This window comes from Hypanus sabinus (assembly GCF_030144855.1).
Source record: "Hypanus sabinus isolate sHypSab1 chromosome 1 unlocalized genomic scaffold, sHypSab1.hap1 SUPER_1_unloc_5, whole genome shotgun sequence".
Lineage (NCBI taxonomy): Eukaryota > Metazoa > Chordata > Chondrichthyes > Myliobatiformes > Dasyatidae > Hypanus > Hypanus sabinus.
The window spans coordinates 682799-707688 of NW_026778912.1; the positions used below are offsets into that span (position 1 = coordinate 682799).

At 49.0% G+C, this 24890-nt stretch overlaps 1 protein-coding gene across 3 annotated transcripts; it reads right to left on the reverse strand.

Annotated features, from left to right (window-relative positions):
- Window positions 1-339: 339 nt before the first annotated feature.
- On the reverse strand, window positions 340-20412 carry tmem147 (transmembrane protein 147). 3 transcript variants are annotated; one of them, XM_059957453.1, is made up of 7 exons: window positions 20228-20412; window positions 19448-19517; window positions 17791-17856; window positions 12650-12786; window positions 10109-10193; window positions 1204-1325; window positions 340-1078 (listed from the first exon to the last, which is right to left on the reverse strand). In XM_059957453.1, exons 1-7 carry the CDS (start codon window positions 20302-20304, stop codon window positions 958-960), a joined length of 678 nt encoding a protein of 225 aa, XP_059813436.1. In that variant the 5' UTR covers window positions 20305-20412; the 3' UTR covers window positions 340-957. The 3 variants fall into 3 exon arrangements, with proteins under 3 accessions (XP_059813436.1, XP_059813438.1, XP_059813437.1); XM_059957455.1 differs by having other exon boundaries at window positions 20224-20364; XM_059957454.1 differs by lacking the exon at window positions 20228-20412 and adding an exon at window positions 19902-20035.
- Between the last annotated feature and the right edge of the window lie 4478 nt (window positions 20413-24890).

Here is a 24890-nt window from a genome sequence, read left to right on the forward strand (position 1 = left end):
GCACGGTGCTCCCGGTATGGGCCTGACCCAGGGATACGGAGACTGGAACTGTGCACAGTGCTCCCGGTATGGGTCTGACCCAGGGATACGGAGACTGGAACTGTGCACGGTGCTCCCGGTATGGGTCTGACCCAGGGATACGAAGACTGGAACTGTGCACGGTGCTCCCGGTATGGGTCTGACCCAGGGATACGGAGACTGGAACTGTGCTTGGTGCTCCCGGTGTGGGTCTGACCCAGGGACACGGAGACTGGAACCGTGCATTCTAAGCCAACTAACAGTTGCCATTTCACACACTCATCATTTCAAGTCTACCTAATGAAAAATAAATACTAAAGCTTGGATCAAGATTGATGTTTAATCACTGTATTAACAATGGTGGCTACATCCAGTAAGTTATGTATCCACAATCTGCCAGCTCCTCCTCCTCAGACCAGTTTAGCACCTTATGTGCTTGGAGCAGATCAACCTCCGCTTCGGAAAGACCCTCGGGCATAGCGTGGTGGGAAGCCCCACCAGTCTTGCGCAACACCCAGTGCACAAGGCGGAATAGAGTCAGGCTTCTAAAGCAATGAATGATTGGAGGTGTGGGGAAAGAGTCCAAATCTGCTCCCTCACCCTTCCACCATACTGGGAAGGTTCACACAACCCTGGAGGTGGGTTCTCCCAGGAGCTGTGTCTGTCCTCCTCAGAGCAGAGTGAAGGGGGATGCAGTGAGGGGGTAACTGAAGGGTGGTGGGCTGGGACAGGGGGTTGGAAGCCTTCCCCGGGGTTGGGAAGATGGGAGAACGGTGGGGGGGGGGGGGGGGGACTCTATGATTGGTTAGGTGGGTGGTAGATCTAGAATCCGAGAGGGAGGGAGGAGGAGATCAGGAATGGGGAGAGACATTCAGAGAATGGGAGGGAGCGAGAGAACGTGGGGACGGGGGACCGTGGCCCTGCCCCCACCCATCAAGGTCAGTTGCCATGTACGAGGCTGACGTAGAGCAGAAGTGCGCTGAGGGAGACGGCGCCAGTGACGGCCGCTTTCACCAGCAGCGCCATCCAGCTGCCCAGCACAAAGATGTGAATGACGGACCTGTAGGGGGTGGGAGAAAGGTCAGAGTGAGTTACAGAAAGTCTCAGGACACGGTTCCCCTCCCACACCAGCCCCCCGGGGAGACGTGAGACAGACGGACAATGCTCCCAGTTGGCAACACTCACTCCATGAGGAAGAGTTTGTAGACACTGAGCCCCAGAAGAATGGCGATGGGCAGGCGGTAGTGCTTCGGTAGGTCATATCTGGAGAACATCCACACCAGGCCCGCCATAGCCACATAGTGAACCTGCGGCAGAAAGGAGCAGAGACGTGGTCAGCGGCCGCCCGACACTCTCTTCTCAGGATGGTCTCCCACCATACACAGCACAGCCGTGTTACCCCGAACAGGCTCACAGAAACGCACCCCTCTGGCAGCACATTCCCGACACCCACCACCATGCATGAAAAACCCTTTGAATACCCACCTGTGTATTTCAGTATTTGAAAACACAACTCTACCCCTCTCATCATTTTATAATGACGGCATGTTTATTAACACAGAAATAAATGCTGCTGTCTCATAGCCAGAGATATGGGGTCAATCCCAAAATAGAAAAGGGAAGACAGAGAGGGGATCAGAGAACGTGCAAACACACCGTATCACCAGGAGTTCAAACACACACAAATGAACTGTCCCACACCGGGATTTAGGACACACACAAACACACTGTGGGATGGGAGAGACAGACAGACACACACACAGACCCTGACTGGGGGATGGGATGGGACACAGACACACTCACTCAAAGATACTGTCCCTCACAGAGGGAATCTCTCACACAAACACACAGTCCCTCACCAGGGGATCTCACACACACACACACACTCACTCAGACACTGGGGGATTTGAAACAGAAGCTATAGGCAGGTAGTCACTCCGGGGCCTGGGAAGACAGATAAGTGGGTAACAAGTCAGGAGAAGGAAGGGCAAGAAGCAGATGCTGGAGAGTAACCCAGTGGCTGTCCCCCTGAACAATAAGTACTCCTGTTTGAGTACAGCTGGGGGAAGCAACAGTGGCCGCGCCTCTGACCCTGTGGCTCAGACAGGTAGGGAAAGGAAGAGGATGGCAGCAGTGGCAGGGACTCTATAGTTAGGGGAGTCAGACAGGCGATTCTGTGGAAGCAGGAAAGAACGTGGATGGTAGTTTGCCTCCCAGGTGCCAGGGTCCGGGATGTTTCCGATCGCGTCCAAAATATCCTGAAGTGAGAAGGAGAACAACCAGAGGTTGTGGCACATATTGATACCAACGACATAGGTAAAAAAAAGGGAGGTGGTCCTGAAAACAGACTACAGGGAGTTGAAGGAAGTTCAGAAGCAGGACCTCAAAGGTAGTCGTCTTGGGATTACTGCCTGTGCCATGTGACAGTGAGTATAGGAATAGAATGAGGTGGAGGATAAATGTGTGGCTGAGGGATTGAAGCAGGGGGCAGGGATTCAGATTTTTGGATCATTGAGACCTCTTCAGGGGCAGGCGTGACCTGTACAAAAAGGACAGGTTGGGAGAGTTGCAGAAAGGTGGGAACCAAACTGAAGTGACGGAGGAAAGGGAGGTTGGCTCACAAATAGAGAAAGCTTGGAGACAGTGCAAAAAGGAGGATAGGCAGGTGATAGAGAAGGGATGCGCTCAGACTGATGGTTTGAGATGTGTCTATTTTAATGCCAGGAGTGTTATGAATAAAGCGGATGAGTTTAGAGCATGGATCAGCACTTGGAGCTATGACATTATGGCCATTAGAGACTTGGATGGTGCAGGGGCAGGAATGGTGACTTTACCCGCCAGGCTTTGGGTGTTTTAGAAAGGACAGGGAGGGAGGCAAAAGAGGTGGGGAGTGACACTGTTGATCAGACATAGTGTCACAGCTGCAGAGAAGGAGGAAGTCATGGAGGGGTTGTCTACAGAGTCTCTGTGGTGGAGGTTAGGAACAGGAAGGGGTCAATAACTATATTGGGTAGTTTTTTTTTTTTACAGACCACCCAATAGTAACAGGGACATCGAAGAGCAGATAGGGAGTCAGATTCTGGAAAGGAGTAATAATAACAAGGTTGTGGGAGATTTTAATTTCCCAAATATTGATTGGCATCTCCCTAGAGTGAGGGGTTTAGATGGAGTGGAGTTTGTTAGGTGCGTTCAGGAAGGTTTCTTCACACACTATGTAGATAAGTCTACAAGAGGAGAGGCTGTGGTTGATCTGGTGTTGGGAAATGAACCTGGTCAGGTGTCACGTCTCTCAGTGGGAGAGCATTTTGGAGATAGTTATCACAATTCTATCTCCTTTACCATTGAATTGGATTGGGATAGAAACAGCCAAGTTAGGGAAATGTTTAATTGGAGTAAGAGGAAATATGAGGCTATCAGGCAGGAACTTGGAAGCACAGATTGAAAACAGATGTTCTCAGGGAAATGTACAGAAGAAACGTGGTAAATGTTCAGGGGATATTTGTGTGGGGATCTGCATAGGTACATTCCAATGAAACAGGGAATAGATGGTAGGCAACAGGAACCATGGTATACAAAGGCTGTTGTAAATCTAATCAAGAAGAGCTTACGAAAAGTTCAAAAAACTAGGTAATGATAGAGATCTAGAAGATTATAAGGCTAGCAGGAAGGAGTTTAAGAAAGAAATGAGGAGAGCCAGAAGGGGCTATGAGAAGGCCTTGGTGGACAGGATTAAGGAAAACCGCAGGACATTCTACAAGTACGTGACGAGCAAGAGGATAAGACGTGACAGAAAAGGACCAATTAAGTGTGACAGTGGAAAAGTGTGTATGGAATCAGTGGAGATGGCAGAGGTACTTAATGAATACTTTGCTTCAGTATTCACTACAGAAAAGGGTCTTGGTGATTGTAGGGATGACTTACAGTGGACTGAAAAGCTTGAGCAAGTACATATTAAGGAAGAGGATGTGCTGGAGCTTTTGGAAAGCATCAAGTTGGATAAGTCACTGGGACCGGACGGGATGAACCCTAGGCTACTGTTGGAGGTGAGGGAGGAGATTGCTGAGCCTCTGGCGATGACCTTTGCATCATCAATGAGGACGGGAGAGGTTCTGGAGGATTGGAGGGTTGCGGATGGTGTTCCCTTATTCAAGGAAGGGAGTAGGGATAGTCCAGGAAATTATAGACCTGTGAGTCTTACTTCAGTGGTTGGTAAGTTGATGGAGAAGATCCTGAGAGGCAGGATTTATGAACATTTGGAGAGGCATAATATGATTAGGAATAGTCAGCTTGGCTTTGTCAAAGGCAGGTCATGCCGTATGAGCCTGATTGAATTTTTTGAGGATGTGACTAAACACATTGATGAAGGTAGAGCTGTAGATGTAATGTATATGGTTTTTAGCAAGGCACTTGATAAGGTACACATGCAAGGCTTATTGAGAAAGTAAGGAGGCATGGGATCCAAGCGGACATTGCTTTGTGGATCCAGAACTGGCTTGCCCACAGAAGGCAAAGAGAGGTTGTAGATGGGTCATATTCTGCATGGAAGCTGGTGACCAGTGGTGTGTCTTTGGGATCCCCACTCTTTGTGATTTTTATAAATGACCTGGATGAAGAAGTGGAGGGATGGGTTAGTAAATTTGCTGAAGACACCAAGGTTGGGGGTGTTGTGGATAGTGTGGTGGGCTGTCAGAGGTTACAGCGGGATATTGATAGGACGTAAAACTGGGCTGAGAAGTGGCAGATGGAGTTCAACCCAGGTTAAGTGTGAGGTGGTTCATTTTGGTAGGTCAAATATGATGGCAGAATATAGCATTAATGGGAAGACTCTTGGTAGTGTGGGAGGATCAGAGGGATTTTGGGGTCTGAGTCCATAGGACACTCAAATCTGCTACGCAAGTAGATTCTGTGGTTAAGAAGGCATACGGTGCATTGGCCTTCGTCAATTCTGGGATTGAGTTCAAGGGCTGAGAGGTAATGTTGCAGCTACATAGGACCCTGGAGTACTGTGCTCAATTCTGGTTGCCTCACTATATGAAGGACGTGGAAACCATAGAAATGGTGCAGAGGAGATTTACAAGGGTGTTATCTGGATTGGGGAGCATGCCTTATGAGAATAGGTCGAGTGAACTTGGCCTTTTCTCCTTGGAGCGAAGGAGGATGAGAGGTGACCTGATAGAGGTGTACAAGATAATGAAAGGCATTGATCATGTGGATAGTCAGAGGCTTTTTCCCAGGGCCAAAATGGCTAGCATGTGAGGGCAGAGTTTTAAGGTGCTTGGAAGTAGGTATAGGAGATGTCAGGGGTAAGTTTTTTTATGCAGAGAATGGTGAGTGTGAGGAATGCCGGCGGCTGTGGAGACAATACGGTCTTTTACGAGACTCCTGGATGGATACATGGAGCTTAGAAAAATAGAGGGCTATGGGTAAAGCCTAGGTAGTTCTAAAGTAAGAACATGTTCAGCACAGCTTTGTGGGCTGAAGGGCCTGTGATGTGCCATAGGTCTTTCATGTTTTACATGCAATAATAGGTATTTCAACCCTGGAGGATCGGACACAGACAGACAGACACACACACACACACAGTACCTCACTGGGGGATGGGACACAGACAGACACACACACACACACACACACACACACACAGTACCTCACTGGGGGATGGGACACAGACACACACACACACACACAGTACCTCACTGGGGGATGGGACACAGACAGACAGACACACACACACAGTACCTCACTAGGGGATGGGACACAGACAGACAGACAGACACACACACACACACACAGTACCTCACTGGGGGATCGGACACAGACTGACAGACACACACACACAGTACCTCACTGGGGGATGGGACACAGACAGACAGACACACACACACAGTACCTCACTGGGGGATCGGACACAGACTGACAGACACACACACACAGTACCTCACTGGGGGATGGGACACAGACAGACAGACACACACACACACACAGTACCTCACTGGGGGATCGGACACAGACTGACAGACACACACACACACAGTACCTCACTGGGGGATGGGACACAGACAGACAGACACACACACACAGTACCTCACTGGGGGATCGGACACAGACAGACACACACACACACAGTACCTCACTGGGGGATGGGACACAGACAGACAGACACACACACAGTACCTCACTGGGGGATCGGACACAGACAGACAGACACACACACACAGTACCTCACTGGGGGATGGGACACAGACAGACAGACACACACACACACACAGTACCTCACTGGGGGATCGGACACAGACTGACAGACACACACACACAGTACCTCACTGGGGGATCGGACACAGACAGACACACACACACAGTACCTCACTGGGGGATCGGTGACAGACACACACACACACACACACACACACACAGCCCCTCACTGGGGGATGGGACACACACACACACACACACACACACACACACTAATTTCAGCAAAACTGTACTACCCCTGTAATATGCTGCCAGTGCCAAGTGACCTCTTCTGTCTGTCCCCTATGGGTTAGAGAGTTTCCCACTGACTGGAGCCTGAACTGGTCAGCGGCTAGGAACCCTGTGCTAATTCTCCAAAGCCTGTCCACCATCCACAGGGCTCAATTCACAAGCGTGATGGGATGACCGGTCACTCACTCCACCACTGCAATCTGGAGCAACAGACAAACTGCAGGCCAGGCAGCATCTGTGGAGGGAGATGGACAGGTGACATTTAGGGTTGAGACCCTTCATCTGGATTGAAAAGAAAGTGATGACTGGTGTGGGGAAATGTGGAGCAAGAGCTGGCAGGCGAGCAGGTGAGGCAGATTGAGGAGGGGAGGGCGGAGAGAGCCACAAAGGAGGCAGCAAAAGCTGCAGAGGGTAAAATCTGTTGGAATGCGAAGGTGGAGCATGGAAAGGGGAGGGCAAATGGGAACTAGGGAGAGGCGAATGGGAATAATGGGATTGCTGGGGAGTAAGTGAGGAGGGGAAGTGGGAATGAAATAGGGTGATGGCCCTGGGGAGGGTGGGTGCAGGGGAAAATGGGTAGATCAGGAGAAGAACCAGGTACAGAGTGTGAGGAGGTTTACCTGGAGTTGCAAAGTTCACTGTTGAGTCGAGGACTATCGGAGGTCTGGGAAATGACTTCCTCAGTCTATGTTCAGTCTTACCCAGGTAGTGGAAGGGGCAGCACGCCTACAGGTCGGTGTGGGAATGGGGAGGAGTATTAAAATAGCTGGACCCTGGGACTTCCAGGCGGACGTCGTGGACAGAGCGAAGGTGATCAACGTAGAATACAGAGCAATGCAGTCCAAGAACAGACCCTTCAGCCCACAATGTCTGTGCTAAACATGACGCCAAATTAAACTAATCCCTTTGTCTCTACGAGGACAGGAAAATTTTAATTGGGGAAAGGCAAATTATGAGGCTATAAGGCTAGAACTTGCAGGTATGAATTGGGATGATTTTTTGCAGGGAAATGTACTATGACATGTGGTCGATGTTTAGGGATCTCTTGCAGGATGTTAGGGATAAATTTGTCTCGGTGAGGAACATTAAGAGTGGTAGGGTGAAGGAACCATGGGTGACAAGTGAGGTGGAAAATCTAGTCAGGTGGAAGAAGGCAGTCTAGGAAGCAAGGATCAGATGAGGCCATTGAGGAATATAAGGTAGCATGAAAGAAGCTTAAGAAGGGGCTGAGAAGAGCAAGAAGGGGGCATGAGAAGGCCTTGGTGAGTAGGGTAAAGGAAAACCCCAAGGCATTCTTCAATTATGTGAAGAACAAAAGGATGACAGGAGTGAAAGTAGGACCTATTAGAGATAAAGGTGTGAAGATGTGCCTGGAGGCTGTGGAGGTGAGCGAGGTCCCCAATGAATACTTCTCTTCAGATTTAACCAATGAGAGGGAACTTGATGAAGGTGAGGACAATATGAGTGAAGTTGAAGTTCTGGAACATGTTGATATTAAGGGAGAGGAGGTGTTGGGGTTGTTAAAATACATTAGGACGGGTAAGTCCCCGGGGCCTGATGGAATATTTCCCAGGCTGCTCCATGAGGCGAGGGAAGAGATTGCTGAGCCTCTGGCTAGGATCTTTATGTCCTCGTTGTCCACAGGAATGGTACCGGAGGATTGGAGGGAGGCGAATGTTGTCCTCTTGTTCAAAAAAGGTAGTAGGGATAGTCCGGGTAATTATAGAACAGTGAGCTTTACGTCTGTGGTGGAAAAGCTGTTGGAAAAGATTCTTAGAGATAGGATCTATGGGCATTTAGAGAATCATGGTCTGATCAGGGACAGTCAGCATGGCTTTGTGAAGGGCAGATCGTGTCTAACAAGCCTATTAAGAGTTCTTTGAGGAGTTGACCAGGTATATAGATCAGGGTAGTGCAGTGGATGTGATCTAAATGGATTTTAGTAAGGCATTTGATAAAGTCCACATGATAGGTTTATTCAGAAAGTCAGAAGGCATGGGATCCAGGGAACTTTGGCCAGGTGGATTCAGAATTGGCTTGCCTGCAGAAGGCAGAGGGTCGTGGTGGAGGGAGTACATTCATATTGGAGGGTTGTGACTAGTGGTGTCCCAGAAGGATCTGTTCTGGGACCTCTACTTTTTGTGATTTTTATTAACAACCTGGATGTGGAGGTAGAAGGATGGGTTGGCAAGTTTGCAGACAACACAAAGGTTGGTGGTGTTGTGGATAGTGTTGAGGATTGTCAAAGATTACAGATAGGCCTTTATAGGATGCAGGAGTGTGTTGAGAAGTGGCAGATGGAGTTCAACCCAGAGAAGTATGAGGTGGTGCACTTTGGAAGGTCAAACTCCAAGGCAGAGTACAAAGTAAATGGCAGGATACTTGGTAGTGTGGAGGAGCAGAGGGATCTGGGGGTACATGTCCACAGATCCCTGACAGTTGCCTCACAGGTAGATAGGGTAGTTAAGAAAGCTTATGGGGTGTTAGCTTTCATAAGTCGAGGGATAGAGTTTAGTTGCGAGGTAATGATGCAGCTCTATAAAACTCTGGTTAGGCCACACTTGGAGTACTGTGTCCAGTTCTGGTCGCCTCACTATGAGAAGGACATGGAAACATTGGAAAGGAGATTTATCAGGATGCTGCCTGGTTTAGAGAGTATGCATTATGATCAGAGATTAAGGGAGCTAGGGCTTTACTCTCTGGAGAGAAGGAGAATGAGAGGAGACATGATAGAGGTGTACAAGATATTAAGAGGAATAGACAGAGTGGACAGCCAGCACCTCTTCCTCAGGGCACCACTGCTCAGTACAAGAGGACATGACTTTAAGGTAAGGGGAGGGAAGTTCAAAGGGGATATTAGAGGAAGGTTTTTTACTCAGAGAGTGGTTGGTGCGTGGAGTGCACTGCCTGAGTCAGTGGTGGAGGCAGATACACTAGTGAAATTTAAGAGACTACTATACAGGTATATGGAGGAATTTAAGGTGGGGGGATTTATGGGAGGCAGGGTTTAAGGGTTGGCACGACATTGTGGGCTGAAGGGCCTGTACTGTGCTGTACTATTCTATGTTCTATGAGATCTGTACTCCTCCATTCCCTGCACATTCATAGATGTTACATCCTTTTAAATACCTCTGCTGTACCTGGCTCCAACACCAACCACCACTCTATGTGTAAAAACTGCCCCCCCCCCCCCCACACCTTCCATGCGTTAATAGGTATTTCGACCCTGGGAACAAGATACTAGCTGTCTACTCTGTTTCTGCCTCTCATGACATTTTTAAACTTCAAATAGATTTCTCCTCAGCCTTGCCACTCCAGAGAAAACTACCCAACTCTGTCCAACCTCTCATTACAGCTCATGCTCTCTAATCCTGGTGAACCTCTTCTCCACCCTCTCAAAATCCTCTACATCTTTCCAGATTCAGCCTAACCAGAGATTTAAAGAGCTGCAGCATAACTTCCTGATTCTTGAACCGTACCGTTGTGCAGTAATTAAATTCTGGCATGATGACTAATGAAGGACAATGACTCAGTTTTACTTTGTTATCACGGCGTTTCTCAGACAGCACACGACACACAGGGAAAGAGACAATGAGGCATTGTTTACCAAGCTGATGTTGGAGTCCAAACTCATCTGAATGTACCTCCAGTCAAACTCAATGCCTCTGGCTCCGACCCAGAGAGGGATGCACCTGGAGAGAAAACAGGAAGAGCGAAGGCTCGGAAATACCGACCAGCAGACAGACAGACTACTACATCTACACGCACATGGGGAAGACACTATTTTCCTGGCCACCGTACGTGAGAGTGGAGGCTCCCGGCAGGCTGCAGCCAGCTCAGCTTTGATCCAGATGCCGTGTGGCCAGATGCTGGGGAACCTGCCAGAACTTCGCAGTCCAGGAACACAGAACAGCACCCAGTCCCTTCAGCCTATCCACCTTTTAGTAACGTCTTGACTCACACTGTTATAGAACACTAGACACAGAGACAGGCCGCTTGGACCCCCCAATCCGTGCTGAACTATTAATCTGCCCAGTCCCACTGACCCTGTATCTAGACCACAACCATCCCATCCATGTACCTAACCAAACTTCTCTTAAACATTGAAATCGAACCTGCATCCACCAATTCCACCGGCAGTTCGTTCCAATCTCTCACCACCGTGAAGAAGCCCCCCCTCAGGTTCCCCTTAAACATTTCACCATTCACCCTTAACCCATGACCTCTAGTTCTAGGTTCACCCAACCTTAGTGGAAAAAGCCTCCTTGCATTTCCCCTATCTATATTCATAATTTTGTACAGCTATCCTATATGCCTTAGGATACAGGCCAGGAACAGGCCCTTCAGCCCTTGGCTTCTGTGCTAACCAGGACGTCAATTCAAACTGTGCGTCTGCCTGTACGTGGTCTGTGTCCTTCCATTCTCTACACATTCATCTGCCTGTCTATCGAACCCAAATAGCATCCTGGTGAACCTATTCTGCACCCTCTCCAAAGCCTGCACACCCTTCCCTGGTTGACCAGAACTGCACACAATACTCCAAGAGTGGCCTGACCCAAGTTTTATAATAGCTGCAATGTGACTTTCTAACTGTTACACTCAATTGAGGAAGGCAGGAGTGCTGTACGTCGTCTTTACCACCCTATCCACTTGCGTGGCCACTCCCAAGGAGCTGTGGACTTGGATGCCAAAATCCCTCTGTAAGTCAATGCACCTGCGTTATTATCTACTTTCCCCTTGCACTTGACCTCCCGAAGAGCAACACCTCACATAACTCTGGACTCAACTCCATCCGCCACTTTTCCACACAGGGTGGAGAAATACCTCTACCAAAAGAGGTGCAAGGTGTGCTCCTTCCCCCCCCTCTGCCGGCCCATCGACCGCACCCCCCACCCACATCAAGAAGCCATGGGAGCAGCTGGTGGATAGTCACATGAGCAGATGGTGCATATTACAAGTCCCAGTTATGCAACCACTGACACCAGGCAATCTCTGAAGAGTACTGATAATGGCTGGGGTTGCCCGTCTTGTAAAGACACTGAACAGAAGGCGGCAATGACAAACCACTTCTGCAGGAAACTTTGCCAAGAACAATGATGGTCAAAGACCATGATCACCCACATCACATGAAGATTATTAACCTTTATACCCTTCCTCACTATCCACAACACCAATTTGTGTGTCATCTGTAAACCTATCAGTAAGCCCACACACCTTTTCAGCTAGATTATTTATACAAGGTCCCAGAACAGATCCCTGGTCATAAACTTCCCAGTCAGAGTAACACCCCTCCACCACAACCTGCTGTCTTCTACGGCCAAGCCAATTTTGAATCCAATCTACAAAGTATCCCTGTGTCTTAATCTTCTGGATCAACCCAACATGAGTGACCATATCAAGCACTTTATTAGAGTGATTGCAGCCAGCATCCAGTACCCCACCCTCATCAATCATCTTCATCACCTCGATGACTTCAATATTGGAAATGGAATTGGTTTATTATTGCCACATGTACCGAGATACATGAAAAGCTGTTCATACAGACTGCATTGAGATAGAACAAGCTGAAACATAACAATGAAGTATAAGGCGTAACAGTTGCAGAGAAAGTGCAGTGCAGGTAAAGGCACAGTGCAAAATCATAACGAGGTAGATTGTGCAGTCAAACATCTACCTTGTCACACTTGAGTTTTTATGACAGTGGGATACAAGCTATCCGTCAGCCTGATGGTACGCGCTTTCAGACTTTTGTATCCTCTGCCCAAGGAGAGGGGGAGAAGAGAGAACGCCTGGGGCGGGTGCGGGCTTTCATTATGCCAGCTACTTCCAGATAAAGACAGTCCATAGAGGGGAGGCTGTTTTCCACGATGTGCTAGGCTGTGCCCACCAACTCTCTGCAGACATACCAAGCTGTGATGAATCTGTACAGGATACATTCTTTGCAGCTTCAATTAAAAAATTGGCGAGGGCGGATGGGAACATGCCAAGTCTAGTTCGCCTCCTGAGAAGGTAAAGGCATTGGTGAGCTCTCTGGTTCATGGTTGTACCAGGACAAGCTAATTGCGATACTGATCCGCACTCCTTTTCTGAGGGAAGGGACTGAGGAGGTTGGAAGGTCAGGTGAGGGAGAGAGGAAGGGCCACATTACCTTGACATGACCAGCTCGGCGGTAGACCAGCCCATCGCAGCCACCATGATCTTGTACTCGCCCTTGCCCGCGTTCTTGGACATCACCAGGTGCAGGCCCACGAGGTCGGCCAGGTCCACCGTTGCCTTCATGAACTCCTGAGGCAAACGGAGCAGCAGCTCAGCCTCTGAATCCATCCCAGCAACGTCACTCCCTCAGGGAGCAGCATTCCCACTGCATATCACCCCAGGGTGAGACAGAGAGAGCCTCCTTCCACACCATCCCATCACACTCACCCCAGGGTGAGACAGAGGGAGCCTCCTTCCACACCGTCCCATCACACTCACCCCAGGGTGAGACAGAGGGAGCCTCCTTCCACACTGTCCCATCACACTCACCCCAGGGTGAGACAGAGGGACTGTCCCTCCACACCGTCCCATCGCAGACCCCAGGGCCAGACACAGAGTGAAGCTCCCTCCACACCATCCCATCACACACTCCTGGGGTCAGACACAGAGTGAAACTCCCTCCACACCATCCCATCACACACACCCTAGGGCCAGACAGAGGGAACCTCCCTCCACACCGTCCCATCACACACTCCCGGGGTCAGACAGAGTGAAGCTCCCTCCACACCGTCCCATCACACACTCCCCAGGGCCAGACAGAAGGAACCTCCCTCCACACCGTCCAATCACACACTCCCGGGGTGAGACACAGAGTGAATCTCCCTCCACACCATCCCATCACACACTCCTGGGGTCAGACACAGAGTGAAACTCCCTCCACACCATCCCATCACACACACCCTAGGGCCAGACAGAGGGAACCTCCCTCCACACCGTCCCATCACACACTCCCGGGGTCAGACAGAGTGAAGCTCCCTCCACACCGTCCCATCACACACTCCCCAGGGCCAGACAGAAGGAACCTCCCTCCACACCGTCCAATCACACACTCCCGGGGTGAGACACAGAGTGAATCTCCCTCCACACCGTCCCATCACACACTCCCGGGGTCAGACAGAGGGATCCTGCTTCCACACCGTCCCATCACACACACCCCAGGGTGAGACAGAGGGAACCTCCTTCCACACCGTCCCATCACACACTCCCAGGGTGAGACAGAGGGAACCTCCCTCCACACCGTCCCATCACACACTCCCGGGGTCAGACACAGAGTGAAGGTCCCTCCACACCGTCCCATCACACACACCCCAGGGTGAGACAGAGGGAACCTACTTCCACACCGTCCCATCACACACACCCCAGGGTGAGACAGAGAGAACCTCCCTCCACACCATCCCATCACACACTCCCGGGGTCAGACACAGAGTGAAGGTCCCTCCACACCGTCCCATCACACACACCCCAGGGTGAGACAGAGGGAACCTACTTCCACACCGTCCCATCACAACACCCTGGGGTCAGACACAGAGGGAACCTCACACCACACCTTCCCATCACACACTCCTGGGGTCAGACACGGAGTGAAGCTCCCTCTACACCATCCTATCACACAGTCTAATACTCAGCTGGTAAGAGCTGTTGGTTTTCAAGTATATTTTTACAGATACTGCACGATATCTGCTTCTAGACTTTCACTGTCCCTGTCATTCGTTCCAGTCTCTGTGACACCCTCTGGCCGCTACAGCCCTCCCAGTCTCTCGTCCCAGCACCCCTCCCTGTATGTGAACCCCTTCTAGACTCTTCTCTCCTCCCTGTCTCTGTGACCCACTCAGTCTCTTCACTCCTCCCTGTGATCCTCTCCAGCCCTACACCCTAACTCCTCTTCATGATCCTCTCCGACCCCTACACCCTACCTCGTCTTTGTGATCCTCTCCGATCCCTACACCCTAACTCCTCTTTGTGATCCTCTCCGATCCCTACACCCTACCTCCTCTTTGTGATCCTCTCCGACCCCTACACCCTAACTCCTCTTTGTCATCCTCTACGACCCCTACACCCTAACTCCCTTTGTGATCCTCTCCGACCCCTACACCCTAACTCCTCTTTGTGATCCTCTCCGACCCCTACACCCTAACTCCTCTTTGTGATCCTCTCCGACCCCTACACCCTAACTCCTCTTTGTGATCCTCTCCGACCCCTACACCCTAACTCCTCTTTGTGATCCTCTCCGACCCCTACACCCTAACTCCTCTTTGTCATCCTCACCGACCCCTACACCCTAACTCCTCTTTGTGATCCTCTCCGACCCCTACACCCTAACTCCTCTTTGTGATCCTCTCCGACCCCTACACCCTACCTTGTCTTTGTGATCCTCTCCGACCCCTACACCCTAACTCCTCTTTGATCCTCTCCGACCCCTACACCCTACCTTGTCTTTGTGATTCTCTCCGACCCCTACACCCTAACTCCTCTTTGTGATCCTCTCCGACCCCTACACCCTAACTCCTCTTTGTGATCTTCTCCGACCCCTACACCCTAACTCCTCTTTGTGATCCTTTCCGACCCCTACACCCTAACTCCTCTTTGTGATCCTCTCCGACCCCTACACCCTAACTCCTCTTTGTGATCCTCTCCGACCCCTACACCCTAACTCCTCTTTGTGTTCCTCTCTGACCCCTACACCCTAACTCCTCTTTGTGATCCTCTCCGACCCCTACACCCTAACTCCTCTTTGTGATCCTCTCCGACCCCTACACCCTAACTCCTCTTTGTGATCCTCTCCGATCCCTACACCCTACCTCCTCTTTGTGATCCTCTCCGACCCCTACACCCCAACTCCTTTGTGATCCTCTCCGACCCCTACACCCTAACTCCTTTGTGATCCTCTCCGACCCCTACACCCTAACTCCACTTTGTGATCCTCTCCGACCCCTACACCCCAACTCCTCTTTGTGATCCTCTCCGACCCCTACACCCTAACTCCTCATGATCCTCTCCGACCCCTACACCCTACCTTGTCTTTGTTATCCCCTCCGACCCCTACACCGTAACACCTCTTTGTGATTTTCCCCAATTCCTACACCCTACCTTGTCTTTGTTATCCCCTCTGGCCTCTAGACCCCTCATGTCGATGATCCCCTTTGGCCTTTGCACCCCTCCCCATTTCTACCTTAGCTCCCTGCTCTTCAGCTCCTTTCCCCGCGCCTCTCCGTCTTCCTGTCGCCTCCCAAGATGCTCCTTAAGCCTCCGTGTTTAACGAAGCATGCGACTCTCTGTCTCAACGTCAGTTTCTATGAGGCCTGGTGCCAAATGGGTAAACTGATTTACTCCCTTTTCTATTGTTAGTTGAGCTATATAATGAAACAACAGTTTTGGAAAGTACCTTACTGTGCCAGAACTGAGCAAGGAAGGTCTGACCTGTGAATGCGAAACAGTAGACAGACAAGCCATTCGGCCCACGACATCTGTGCTGACACATCCTATTTCAACCTAAACCTATTCCCTCTGGTATTTGATATTTCTATCCTGGCAAAAAGACTGTCGACTCTATTTTATAAATTTGTATCAGGTCTCCCCCTCAATTGATTGAAAGTCAGGAGAACACACAGCAGTCCTCAGTGAGGAATCAGCAGTGGAAAAGGTGAGCAGCTTCAAGTTCCTGGTGTCAACCTCTCAGAGGATCTATCCTGGGGCCAACAAAGGCGGCACACCAGCTGCTCTACTTCAACAGGGAGTTTGAGGAGATTTGGTATGTCACCAAAAACTCGAGCATATTTCTAGATACCCCGTGGAGGGCATTCCAGCGGGTCGCATCGCCATCTGGGTATGGAGGCTCTAATGCAGAGGATCGCAGACTCAGCCAAACCATCACGACACAAGCCCACTGACCACTGAGTACATCTTAAAAAGGCAGTGTCTCGAGAAGGCAGCATCTACCTCCAATGACCCCCGTCACTCTGGACATGTCCCTTCCCATTACCACTAACAGACAGGAGGTACAGGAGCCTGAAGATCCACAACTCAACATTTTAGGAACAGCTTCTTCCCCCCCGCCATCAGATTTCTGAACGGCCCAAGAACCCACAAACTTTACCTCACTATGTTGCTCTGTTTTTGCACTGTACATTTATTTTTATATATTTCTTATTGTGACTTATCCTAATGTTTTTATGTATTGCACTGTACTGCTGTCACAAAATAAATTTCAGGACATACAATGTCAGGGATTATCAACCCAATTCTGAACACGATGCCAAATTAAACTAAATCCGTTCCGCCTGCACAATGCCCATATCCCTCCATTTCTTGCAGGTTCATGTGTTTAAGAGCTTCTTACACACCTCTATCATATCTACCTCTATCACCCCAGCATCACATTCCAGGCACCCGCCACTCTGTGTACAAAGAATCTTGCACAACTGCTTTGAACTTACTCCCTCTCACTATAACCCATGCCCTCAAGTAATTGACACTTCTACCCTGGAGAAAGACTCTGACGGTCTACTCTATGCCTCTTAAAATTCGACAAACTTCTTTCAAATCTCCTCTCAGCCTCCGCTCCAGAGAAAACAACCCAAGTTTGTCCAGCCTCTCCTTAAAGCTCATGCAGGCAGCATCCTGGTGAACCACTTTTACACCTTTCCAAAGCCTTCACACCATTCATGTGACGCAATGACCAGAACTGCACACAATACTCCAGATGTGACCTGACCAATACAGCTGCAACATGACTGATTCCTGTACCCAACGCCCCATCTGATGAAGGCAAGCATTCTGCACACTACTTTTACCATTGCCACTTTCAGGGAACTACAGATCCCTCTGTACATCAATAGTGTTAAAGGTCCTGTCATTAACTGTGTACTGTCCCTTTACATTCGATATCTAGGATTAAGCTCCATCTTCCATTTCTCTGCCCAGATATGCAAGTGATCTTATCCCGCCACATCCTTTGACTGTCCTCTGCCGTCCACAGTGCTCACAACTCCACCAATTTTTGCACTACTTGTATTTCTTACTATATTTGTTAGAATAATTTGTATATTGCTCTGTACTGATGCCACAAAACAAACTTCATGACACGTCAGTGGTAATAACTGACTCCGGTTCAACTTGTGTCATCTGCAAGCTCACTAACCCACCCCTTCACATTGTCACCGAGAGCGTAAAGCACTGTAATTATCCAGCCCAGACACGAGATTGTAGCCGCACGAGCAGACTTCTCTCCCCGTCCACCAACAAGCTGCTACTTACCCCCACAAAGTCATAGACACCGACTGAGGCATCCCAGGTGGGGAAGAACGTGGCGAGGAACAGCATCTGGTAAGGGGGAGAGAAATAAAAAGAAAGGCCATTTCACGCACCTCACCAAGTAACGAGAAAATTGAAATAGTAATAAATTGCAGGAGGCATCGATGGATGGCTTTGTGGTATAAAGGGCATTGTGCCTCACATCTCCAGAGAACGTGGTTCGATCCCACCCTCTGGCATTGTGTGTGACCACAAGCATCTTTCTCTCTCTCTCGATGTTCTTCACTTTCCATGGTGAAGGGCATTGTGTAACTTTAAGTACAGCTTCAACCACCCCCCCCCCCAACCCCAGTTATCAGACTCCTGAACAGATCTCTTGTACCTCTTAATCTCTGAACCTCTCAACTTACCTCGTTACGATCGTACCTTTATGTCCACCTGCACTGCACCTTCCCTGTTACTGTAACACTTCACTCTGCATTCTGTTATTATATCTTGTACTACCTCGATGTACTGATATGATGAAATGATCTGTACGGATCGTATGCAAAACAAATTTTTTCACAGTAGCTCGGTACATGTGACTACATTAAATCAATATACCATTTCTTGTAACATTGTTATTGGTCACATGTCCCAAGATATCGTGAAAATCTTGTCTTGTGTACTATTCATACAGATCAGATCATTACACAGTGCACTGAGGTACAGTGCTACACCTGCCCATAAATTCCATTCCAGGACATTAGAGATGTCCTCCTCCTTTAAAGAACTGGGCTCCCCCCCCTCCACTATTGATCCTGCCCTCTCCTGCATCTCCTCCATTTCCCATACATCTGCGCTCACCCCATCTTCCCACCACCCTGGCAGTGAGAGAGTCCTTGTTGTCCTCACCTACCAGCCCATCAGCCTCCGCATCCAACACATTATCCTCCGCAACTTCCACCATTTCCAAAGGGACTCTACCACTGAACATATCTTCACCTCCCACCCCCCTTTCCACAGGGCTCGCTTCCTCCGCGATTCCCTTGACCATTTGTCCCTCCCCACTAATCTTCCTCCAGGCACTTTTACCTGTAAGCTGCCTAAGTGCTACCTGCCCAGACGCCTCCTCCCTCACCTCCTTTCAGGGCCCAAATAGTCCTTCCGGGTGTGAGGCAACTCTTCACCTGCCAATCTGCCGGGGTCGTCTAGTGTGTCCGGTGCTCCCAGCGTGGCTTCCTCTGAATTGGTATTGGTGAGACCCATCGAGCACCTCTGTACCTTCTGCCATAAGCAGGACTTCCTGTTGGCCAAACATTTTAACCCCTATCCCCATTCCAGCATGTCAATTCATGGCCTCCTCTTACGCCAAGATGAGGCTAGCCTCAGGGTGGAGGAGAAACACCTGATAGTCCATCTGGTTAACCTCCAACCTGATGGACTTTGATTAAAGTTTCCACTGTTAAAGTAATTCCCTTCCCACCCCTGAAGCATCTGAAACCCTGAAATGCCTGTTATGTATACAGTAGGGATAATAAGAGGGGTACATTTTAAAGTACATCAAAGTCTCATTGCCCATAACACAGTAGCAGTAGCACGAGGTGATCTGGGGGTCCCTGGGTTGGGTGTTACAGCGGTTCTGACTTGAGACCGATGGTAGACAGGTGAAAGATTTTACCTTACACAGCTGGACAAACAGGTAGGTGGCGCCGGCTTGGACGCACCTCCAAAAGGCATTGTACTCCGACCTGAAACGAGAAAAAGCAAGAGTGTCAAGAAACAGTCCAAGCAGACACTCAGCCTGCAGCCGGCCTGAATCAGTAACTTCCTAAAGATGTACCACGGACAGCTTTCTGTCTGGGACGGAGGTGCCAGCTCACGGGATCGAAAGAGGGCTGTCGACTCATCAACAGCTCCAACCCTCCCCACCATCAAGGTCATCTGCAAGAGGCATCCCTCACTAAGGACTCTCACCATTCGGCACATGGAGTATTCCCATTACTACCATCGGGAAGGAGGTACAGGGGCCTGAAGACCCACATTCAACGAGCCAGAAACAGCATCTTCACCTCTGCCATCAGATTTCTGAATTATTCCTTGTATGCACGTTTTTTAATTATATTGTAACTTACAGTAATTGGTGTACGACTGTCAGTTTTGATTTCGATAGGGGTAACGACATTTAGAGGGTACTTGAGCCAGTGGGAACGAGTTGGCCATTGGGGTGGACAGAGAGTCAGGTATCCAGCTGGGGGAGGGGGACAGATCCCTGACAAAGTGGGGGGGAGAACTTTCCACCAGTGCGCATGCCTACTACCGTGACCGGCAAACAACAACCCCCGGGGCAGCCGGCCCCACTGCTCATGCGCCGTGCAGTCAGTCACCCCCCCCCCCACGAGCATGCGCAGAGAGCTCGGCGCGGGCGGGAACCGGCCGTTCGCCGCCCTCACTCACTCACAAGCCGGTGCACTTGTAGGCGATGAAGTACGGCGAGTAGGCCAGGGCGAAGCAGTTGCCGAAGTGGAAGAGCGTCATGACTCGCAGTGCCGGGAACCACCAGGCGTCCCGGAAGGCGGACGGGAACACCGACCGAGTAGCTGCCACGCTCGAAGTACGTCCGTCCCGAAAAGACCGTCCCTCCGCCGCCGAGGAACCTGGATAAAGGTTCCGGCGGCGAAAACTGCCCCCTCCTGGCCATCACGGGGAAAGGAGATACTTGGAGGGGAGCACACGGGGCGGGGGCGGGGGCGAGAACTGAGTCAGGATTGCTGGGGTCAAGAAAGTGGACAAGGTAAAAAGAGTGAAACACTAGGGTCAATGGGAGTAAATGGTTCAGACAATGTGTAACAATCCGGGTCCTTAGGTGCTAAGGTTTATGGGGTCAATGGGGGGTTAAGGTGGGTGGGGTCAAGGGGCAAGAATGTAGTCAATGGTGTCGTATTTGCTGGAGTCAGTGAGGGTTAAAAGGCAGTGGTCAACCTTGTGTCAAGATTTCTAGTCAATGAGGTCAACAATGCTGGGGCAAGGATTAAACCATGGGGTCACTGGGGTTAGGGGTGTATTGAGTCTGGGGCCAATAAAAATCAAGCTCATTGGGGTCAACTATTGAAGATTGGTAAACGAAGGGGCAACAACGAGGGTATGATATGGGTTGGTGTGGTAATGACACTGGGCTGTTGATGAGGGATAAAATCAGGGTATAACTATATGGTCAAAGGAAGAAAATTAAGAACTTAAATGCAGATAAAGTGTAGCAGCTACAGAGAAAGTACTGTGCAGGTAAATGATAAAGTGCAAGATTAATACAGTCAGGTTGTGAGATAAAAAGCATACCTTATTGTACAAGAGATCTGTTCAATATAACAGCGGGGCAGGAGCTCTCCTTGATCCTGCTGGTACGTGCTTCCAGGCTTTTGTACCTTCTGCCGGATGGGAGAAGAGAGAATGTCCGGGGTGGGTGAGGGTCTTTGATTATGCTGGCTGCTTTACTGACGCAACGGGAAATGTAAATGGAGACCATCGGGCAGAAAGCTGGGAGCACGACGTCCCGGGTAGTAATTTCTGGATTGCCACCTGCGCCATGAGCCAGTGAGGGTAGAAACAGGACAAGTTAGTAGATAAATGTGTGGCTGAGAGGCTGGTGCGGGAGGCAGGGCTTCAGGTTCTTGGAACATTGGGATCTCTTGTAGAGGAGGTGTGACTTGTACAAAAGTGACAGGTTGCACCTGAACCCGATGGGAACCAATATTCTTGTGGGCAGGTTTGTTAGAGCTGCTCGGAAGGGTTTAAACCAATTTGGCAGGGAAGGAGGGGTGAAAACAAAGTGAAGGGACTCCAGGTATGACGAATGGTTAAAACGGTATGACAAAGATCACATGCAGTCATGGGATTGTAATAGTAATGGGAGATTTTAACATGCAGGTTGATTGGGAAAATCGGTTTGGTAGTGGATCTCAGGAAAGTGAGTTTGTTGAATGCCTACAAGACAGCTTTTTAGAACAGTTTGTCGTTGAGCATACTAGGGGATCAGCTATACTGGATTGGGTGTTACGTAATGGACCTGAGGCGATTAGGGAGTTTAAGGTAAAAGAACCCCTAGGAGGCAACGTGATTGAATTCAACTTGAAATTTGACAGGGAGAAAGTAAAGTCTAACATAGCAGTATTTCAGTGGAGTAAATGAAATTGGTATGAGAGAGGAGATAGCCAAAGTAAATTGGAAGGAGCTACTGTCCGGGATGACAGCAGACCAGTAATGGCATGAGTTTCTGGGAAAAATGAGGAAGGTGCAGGATAGATGTATTCCAAAAGTGGAGAAATACTGAAATGGTAAAATAGTACAACCGTGACTGACAAGGGAAGTCAAAGCTGTGGTAAAAGCAAAAGGGAGGGCAACAAAGCAGAAAATAGTGGGACGATGGAGGATTGGAAAGTTTTAAAAATCCTACAGAGAGCAACTAAAAGAATCGTTAGGAGGGAAAAGATAAAATATGAAAGCAAGCTAGCAAACAATATCAAAGTGAATAGTGAAAGCTTTTTCAAGTGTGTAAAAAAAATAAATAAAAGAAATTAGAGCCAAAATAGGACCGCAAGAAAGTGGGGCTAGAGAAATAATAACAGGACAAGGAGATGGCAAATGAACGAAATGAGTATTTTGCATCAGTCTTCAATGTGGAAGACGCTAGCAGTGTGCCAGATGTTGAAAGGTGTGAGGGAAGAGAAGTGAGTGCAGTCACTATTACAAGGGAGAAGGTGCTCAAAAAGCTGAAAGACCTAAAAGTACATATATCACCTGGACCAGAGGTACTGTACCCTAGAGTTCTGAAAGAGGTAGCATTAGAGGTTGTGATGGCATTAGAAATGATCTTTCAAAAATCATTGGTCTCTGGCATAGTGCCAGAGGACTGGAAAATTGCAAACGTCACTACACTCTTTAAGAAAGGAGGAATGCAGCAGAAAGGGAAATTATAGACCAGTTAACCTAACCTTAGTGGCTGGGAAGATGTTGGAGTGAATTGTTAAGGATGAGGTTATGGAATACTTTGTTACATAGGACACAGTCAGCATGGTTTCCTTAAGAGAAAATCCTGCCTGATGAACCTTTTGGAATTCTTTGAGTAGATTACAAGTAGGATAGATAAGGGGGATGTAGTGAATATTGTATATTTGGACCTTCAAAAGGCCTTTGACACATGAGGCTGCTTACTAAGTTAAGAGGCCATGGTATTACAGAAAAGTTACTAACGTGGTTAGGGTATTGGCTGATTGGTAGGAGGTAGGGAATGCAAATAAAAGGATCCTTTTCTGGTTGGCTGACAGTGACTAGTGGTGTTCCACAGGGGTCGGAGTTGGGATCGCTTCTTTTCATGTTGTATATACTGTAAATGATTTCAATGATGGAATTGATTACTTTGTTGTCAAGTTTGCAGATGACACGAAGATTGGTGGAGTGGCAGGTAGTGTTGAGGAAAGAGGTAGGATGCAAAAGGACTTAGATTAGGAGAATGGGCAAGAAAGTGGCTCATGAAATACAATGTTGGAAAATGCATGGTCATGCACTTTGATAGTAGAATGCAAAGGGACTTGGGAGTCCTTGTGCAGAACACCCTAAAGGTTAACTTGCAGGTTGAGTCGGTGGTGAGGAAGGTAACTGCAATGTTAGCATTTAGTTCAAGAGGTCTAGAATACAAGAGCAGGATGTGATGCTGAGGTTTTATAAGGCACTGGTGAGGACTAACCTTGAATATTGTGAACAGTTTTGGGCTCCTCATCGAAGAAGATATGTGCTGGCATTAGAAAAAGTTCAGAGGAGGTCCATCAGGATGATACTGGGAATGAAAGAGTTATCACACAAGGAATGTTTGATGGCTCTGGGTCTGTACTCACTGGAATTCAGAAGGATGAGGGGGGGATCTCATTCAAATCTTTCGAATGCTGAAAGGCTAGACTGGGTAGATGTGGAAAGGATGTTTCCCATGGTGGGAGAGCCTAGGACATGAGGGCACAGCCTCAGGATGGAGGGGGCGTCCATTTAAAACCAAGATGTGGGGAAATTTCTTTAGCCAGAAGGTGGTGAATTTGTGGTATTTGTTACCACAGGCAGCTGTGGAGGCCGGGTCATTGGGTGATTGAAGGCAGAGATTGATAGGTTCTTGATTGGAAATGGCATCAAAGGTTACAGGAAGAAGACTGTGGAGTGGGGCTGAGGAGGGAATAAAGGATCAGCCATGACTGAATGTGAAGCAGACTCGATGGGCTGAATGGCCTAATTCTGCTCCTATGTCCTTTGGTCTTATGGGAGGCTAGTTTCCGTTATGTGTCCACAACTCTCCGTAATTTCTTGTGGGCAAGGGCGGAGCAGTTGACACAGGTGTAACACTGGGGTCAGGGCTGTAGTGATGCTGGGATCACTGGGGACACAACTGCTCAAAATTCAAAGAAAATTTATTATCAAGTTATGTACAGGTATATGTCACCATACACAACCCAGAGATTCATTTTCTTGTGGGCATTCACAGTAAATACAAAGAAACGTAATAGAATCAGTGAAAAACTACGCACAAAGATGGAGAAACAACCAATGTGAAGAAGGATACAACTGTGGAAGTACAAAAATAATAATACTGGGAACATGCAGAGTCCTTGACATTGAGTCCATACGTTGTGGAGTCTGTTTAGAGTTGAGGTAAACAAAGTTATCCACGCTAGTTCAGGAGCCTGGTGGCTGTAGGGTAATAGCTGTTCCTGAACCTGGTGATGTAGGACCTCTGGCTCCTGTACCTTCTTCCCAATGACAGGAGCATGGCCTGGAAGATGGATGTCCTTGATGGTGGAAACTGTTTTCTTGTGGCCGCGCTCTTTGTAGATGTGCTCAAAGGTGAGGACTGGGCTGTATCCACTCATTTCTGTAAGCTTTTCCATTCTTGGGCACTGGCAGGTCATGATGCGACCAGTCAGGATATGCTCTGCTGTGCCATATTACAGGTGTTGCCATTTGACTTCTTTGTAATAGTACTTGTGTTCTGGACCCATGATTGATCCTCTGAAATGATAAAATCAAAGTATTTAAAGTTACTGACCTTCCCCTTTTCCAATCCCCTGGTGAGGACTGGCTCTTGGACT